This window comes from Choristoneura fumiferana, chromosome 15 (genome assembly GCF_025370935.1).
Source record: "Choristoneura fumiferana chromosome 15, NRCan_CFum_1, whole genome shotgun sequence".
Lineage (NCBI taxonomy): Eukaryota > Metazoa > Arthropoda > Insecta > Lepidoptera > Tortricidae > Choristoneura > Choristoneura fumiferana.
The window spans coordinates 4,138,522-4,144,401 of NC_133486.1; the positions used below are offsets into that span (position 1 = coordinate 4,138,522).

Genomic DNA, 5,880 nt, shown 5'->3' on the forward strand with positions numbered 1-5,880 from the left:
TGGATACTATTAATCTCATAATTTGCGTACCTTATACTATTTATAAATATTTTTGATAGACACATAGAAATATTGACAACAAATCACTGCAGAAGGTGATACCGGAGCGTTGGTGATCGTGTATTGGTCATGTGATTAAAATAGAAGACGGAATGATGCAGTAGATGTTTTAATTGATGATGTGGTCGAACCTATTATAATGAATACGGATGAGGATGAACTAAATTGGTCGGAAATTGAAGATTGAATAAATATGCATATCACCATTATTGTTGTTTTGATTAGTAATAAACAGTTTGTAACTCCTTAGTCACAGTGTAAAAAATAGTTTGTATGTTTGTTAGTCAAACTCGTAAAAATGGCTCAATTTATTGTTTTTTTTTTCTTTGACGGGATGGAAAACGAGCAAGTGGGTCCCCTGATGGTAAGAGATCACCACCGCCCATAAACATCTGCAAAACCAGGGGTATTGCAGATGCATTGCCAACCTAGAGGCCTAAGATGGGATACCTCAAGTGCCAGTAATTTCACCGGCTGTCTTACTCTCCACACCGAAACACAACAGTGCAAGCACTGCTGCTTCACGGAAGGATTAGCGAGCAAGATGATGGTAGCAAAAGGTCCTACCAAATATTATTATGACTATTTTTTATTCATGTGCATGGGTTGGTTATATCTGCAGGGCTACTACGAAACTCTACTATTTAATACGAGAGCGAGAAGGAGCTCACGACACGAACTTTCGAGTTTCATAATAGCCCTGCTGGAACGTTACGTACGTTACATTGACATTGACAATGACACTTGCGACAGTGACGTTCGGCCATCTTTGGTAACTTTTTTAGAATCTATATATCTATATTCGCACATCTGGATCAATCGACTCGAAATCATTTCAATTGAAACTTGGCATATTTTTTGCAGGCATTTTTCGTGGCACCCGCTCGTCCCAGGGCTGCCTCTAGTCGACACAACTTTATTTTTGCACATTCTGTTGTGGTTGTTAATTAAAGCCAGGGATACACTAGGGGACAAATTTCCCACGACATGTCAAGCAAAGCCGGCTGATTTCGCCTGACATAATCTGGCGATACCCGACGTCGTTGGCTACACGTGTCGCACGATGTTGCCAGACAGGTCGACCGAAGTCCGGCAACGTCGCGCCACTTCATCCAACCGTCGCTGGCCGACGTGACTGGCTGGTGGGTGGTGGCGGGCTGAATGGTGGTGTTGTAGGACATTTGTCCTCTAGTATGTCGCAGGGAAATGATAAAAACAGGGATTTTAAATTTCTCAGGGATATGATCAAGTCCCGGGAGATGATAAAAAAACATCGCGTTGTATCATTTCCCTTGCGGAATTCAGTGATTTGATCAAGTCAGTTATTTAGGTAAACGTCCGAGTGCTCGACACTGTCCCAATATGTTAATTAAGCCTATTCTAATAGAAGTGATGGCAAAGTGTAAACTAACTTGCTTTGCCGTCGTTACACTGGGATGCTTACAAGCTAGAAAATATATTTTTTTAACTTTTAATTTTGCAATTCCCTAAATCTGTTTAGGAATTCGATCAAATCACTAGATGTGTTTAGTAAAATGTTCGAATCTAGTTGACTTAAATAACTCGTTTTATCTTTACTCTTAAACAGCTCAGGGATTTGATCAAATTGCTAAGGGAAATGATGAAATCCATCGGCCATTGCCATAATTCTATCATTACCCTAAAACGGCTCGGAGACTTGATCAAATCACTGAATTCCGCAAGGGATATAACACGCGATGTTTTTTATCATCTCCCGGGACTTGATCATATCCCTGCGCTTGCTGGCTTAAACATTGAGTAGTCTTAAATTATTGAGGGCACGGTAGTGCTCCGCACGGCAGTTCTCCGCTAACTTACTGCTACCTAACACTAGGTGTAAATTTTTTCAAATTAAGTTAAACAATATTTCCAATATTATTGGGCGTAGTGCGCTGGGTAAAATGAAATAAAACCCGTCTAGGAGATACAGTATAAAATACAATATATTTTATTAGATAGTTATTGCAACATTTGATTTCATTAATGCAACACATATGACGCAACATTATAGCAATCATGATTAAAGTTTCAAATAAGATGGTAATGAAAAAACTATGAAACTAAGGGCGTTATTTTATTTATGTTTTAAAATAAAATAACATTTTGTATCAACAATCATTGTAAGTAAATATTTTAAAGAGGTTGAAGGCATAGAAATACATCTCTGCTGTTCTGAATACTGTAGGGAGGTGGGCATTTACTTTTGAAATAAGTAAGATTAAGAACACAAAATTAGTATTTCACTTCAATAAAGTTTTGTTGTTTTATTGAATTAGCTAGGTATTTGACTACTATGGAAGGACCTTTGCAAAATACGTGTTAAAAGTGGCATGGTTTGGGTACAGTCGAGGTCAAAGATATCTTTACACTTTACCACCTTATCGTTGTTATTTAATGTTTGACATTTTGTATAAAGTTGTCAGAACAGTAAAGTTACAGTGACAAGGTACTAAAGTGTAAAGATATCTATGACCTCGACTGTACAACAAAACATACCAATTTACAATCGATTTACTGGAAATAAAACAAACTTGTCTTGAATTGAACATAACATTCAGCATCAATACATCAAGCATTACTTATGTACTTATGTTTTGTCTGTTTAAATAATATAACTTCGAATTAGAGCATTTTGATATAAATATTTAATTAATGACGAAACCACGTGAGCATTGGTTATTTATAGTCATTTCGTGGCATTATTGACAATGGGCTAAAAAATATATATGATAGGTATATACTACCATGGATATCATACTACAAATCAAACCAGCAGTGAAGAGGAAAGAATGAGCAGTGTGTCGTCATCACATTTCACTGTGATTTCCAGTGCTTGGCGTGGTGTCTTGCAACCAGTTGAGGTTATCAAAATACTGAAATAAACTATTGATCTATCGTATTCAATAAATAACTTAAAGATAGATCAAAAATAACATTGGGTGTTCATTACAATAATAAACAACTAAATAACAAATAATAGTAACTGTGACTTCCTTGTTGTTGCAGTCGTTATGAAATATACCGGGTCGGGTAAGTAACTCAAGTATATCAGACCACGCCCTCTATTAGAGTCGCCTTCTAATGCGCTTGAGCAACTTGCTCGTTGCATCAGTGGCGTAGCGTGGGTATCAGCCTTCGGGGCGGAAGAACATTTTGCCGCCTTCTTATTTAGGCATTTCTATTTAAAAACTATAGTATACAAGATTTCATTATTGTTCCATTCATTTATAGAAAGGGATTCCCCGATTTCGTTACAGGTCCGACTACTAAAGTGGCACCCGGGGCGGGCCGCACCCCTCGCCCCACTACGCTACGCCACTGGCTGCTTCATACTTGACGATGACTGTTTAGTACACACATCAAAAGTGTCATGGGATCGATCACGTACAAATCGTACAGTTTGATCCCTTGACATTTTTGAGCAGTACACAGTTGTAATTAAATACGTTAAATTACTAGGTACCTATATTGTTTGAGTTCAACATAAAAATAACATGTTATCAATAAGACAACTAACAAAATACTAAATGCAAATATAAGAAGTACCTATTCATTGAACACATGGTGTAGTCACATTTATGAATAATATGAATTACAGAACTACACATTATTAGCAGGTGGGAGACATTACTAAAGTACACTAGCTGAGGAATGGTGCGGTCAGTCGCGAGAATACTGGCTATTGTCATGAGTTAAGCTAGGGCGAGGGTGATCACTGATCAGACCGGCACTATAAATCTTTCTGTATACCCTACTATAAATATAAATATTATAAATGCAACTGTTTCAGATTCCTTACTATTAAATTATGAGTAAATGTATATATCGGTATTGAACACAGGCAGTGAGCGACTTTAGGTAAATAGTTAATTATAACAATAGCTGTCAGACCAAACTTGACCGAATTAATTTAAGTTTGCGTTAGAGTAATACAGCAAATACTGGCTTATTCAAAGGATCGCAGCAAACTGAATTCATCCGGAACTCAAGTCGAAACAAGGATCGGTTCACCTTAACTAAATACAAACACCAAAAATTATTAGGGTGCATTCTCACATGCGTTTCATCCCTAAAGATTTTTCAGCATTGCTAGTCCTTTCTACTGTGGACGATCAATTTGACTTTAATAACAGATCCTCTGGCAGGGCTAGCATGGTCGCTAGTTTGAAATTGCCAGTCTTTTTCGTTTTATTTCAAATAATAAAAAGGCGACGACTCTCGATGCCCGCAAATTACTAGTCCCGCAGATGAAATTATAAGATAACATAAATAACAATCTTTCTGTACACATAGAAAAATAATACACGGGTATAATACCACTAAAATAGGAAGTCGTACCGTCATCATGGTAATATCAATTAGTTAATTATGTATGACAAAACACTGAGATAATCGGTGAATCACTTCTCTTAAAACAATTTATAGGACCAGGTTCCCATTTCGATAAAAACATAGTTTTCGTTCACTGGGAACCTTGAATTAACGAGGCTTTAGGCCAAGTATGCTCCATATAAGTAGTCAGACTGGATCGCACTAGTGTGCATATGTGACACATCACATCACGCGCAATCACTCACAAGCTAGCACTTGCACTCAACAGCGCAGGGCCTATGTGTCCTCCTTTCTCCCAGAATATACAATTGCAATGGCGAAAAGTGGTGTCCCGCGCCCATCGGCATGCGGTGTGGGTAGGCAGTGCTAGCAGTTGCACCCACACCCACCCGACACACCCAGCACCAGGGGTAGGCCTATGGTGGCACTCCACCGTCCCTATTGCGTGTGGGCGACGCGGCGGGCTAGGAGCGCGATAGGCTCGGCCATGAAGGCAGAGAAGTCTGCATCCAGGAACAGTTCGTGCAAGAATCGGCGCGCGACCAACAGGTAGGTGTCTCGCGCGAGCTGCGCGCAAACGTCCGAGTACACGCACGCGCTGCGGAACACTTCTGGGTGCTTCTGCTTTAGCGTCAATAGCGCCGAGCGCGTCTGAAAATAGCATTTATTGCGTTACGGGTTGTTTGTTTGGAAATTGTAGATTGTATCACATTTTATTTAATTTAATACTATATAAACATGAAGCAAATCAAGGGCTCCGTTATAAAATTTGCTACAAGCCCTGAGCAGGCTGATTCCGGCTCAGAGAACCTGTATTACAGTAAAGGGCACAGACCTGCTTAAGATAGATGGGGTTGGACATGAACCGCACGTGTCGCAGCAGCACTCGGCGTGCGGGCCGAGCGCGCGCGCCGCGCCGCCGCCGCCGCTGCCGCCGCTCGTCCGTGACGCCGGCGCAGTTTCCAGCCTGCAAAGCAATTTAATAGTGCGTGTGTAAAGTTTCCAATCCGCACTGGTCCTGTAGGAGCTACAGCCCAAGCCCTATCATTCTGAGTTTAGGTGTCGTTGCGTTGAATGGTCTTATCTTAAGCAGTCGGTATCAGTTGGTGAATCTCTGTGGTCTGCACAAGGGCAGTGCCGCCATAAGGCCGTCATTATACTGAGACGGGACTATTTCGTAATAATATGTCCATATGTTCTTCTTTCTACAAATTTATTGTAACTCTTATCATGCCAATAAACAATATGGAATCAAAAAAAAATCCAAAGCTCTCGATGTACCGTAAACTTTTTTTTTTCAATATTTGTGATTATCTAATGCAATAATTCATAATGTTAGTTGAGATTGTGGTCAGAAGAGTTTTTAGTAGCTACTGACTGACATTTCTCACACCCACTGGCACGTTTGGAAGGCCTTTTTCATCGCCTTTTAGTGTAAATATCTTACCAAGAAAACGCCTCTCTCAG

At 39.8% G+C, this 5,880-nt stretch overlaps 1 protein-coding gene across 1 annotated transcript; it reads right to left on the reverse strand.

The window, feature by feature from the left end:
- Positions 1-3,387: 3,387 nt before the first annotated feature.
- On the reverse strand, positions 3,388-5,289 carry LOC141435549 (rapamycin-insensitive companion of mTOR-like). The gene is made up of 2 exons (XM_074098258.1): positions 5,249-5,289; positions 3,388-5,064 (listed from the first exon to the last, which is right to left on the reverse strand). Exons 1-2 carry the CDS (start codon positions 5,273-5,275, stop codon positions 4,852-4,854), a joined length of 240 nt encoding a protein of 79 aa, XP_073954359.1. The 5' UTR covers positions 5,276-5,289; the 3' UTR covers positions 3,388-4,851.
- Positions 5,290-5,880: the final 591 nt, after the last annotated feature.

What these genes read in the sequence shown, in the direction of transcription:
- LOC141435549 (XM_074098258.1), bottom strand. Translation starts at nt 5,275, where the DNA reads ATGTCCAACCCCATCTATCTTAAGCAG. An exon ending in ACCCCATCTATCTTAAGCAG is followed by an intron (nt 5,065 to 5,248) that starts GTCTGTGCCCTT and finishes TGCTATTTTCAG; the next exon opens with ACGCGCTCGGCGCTATTGAC.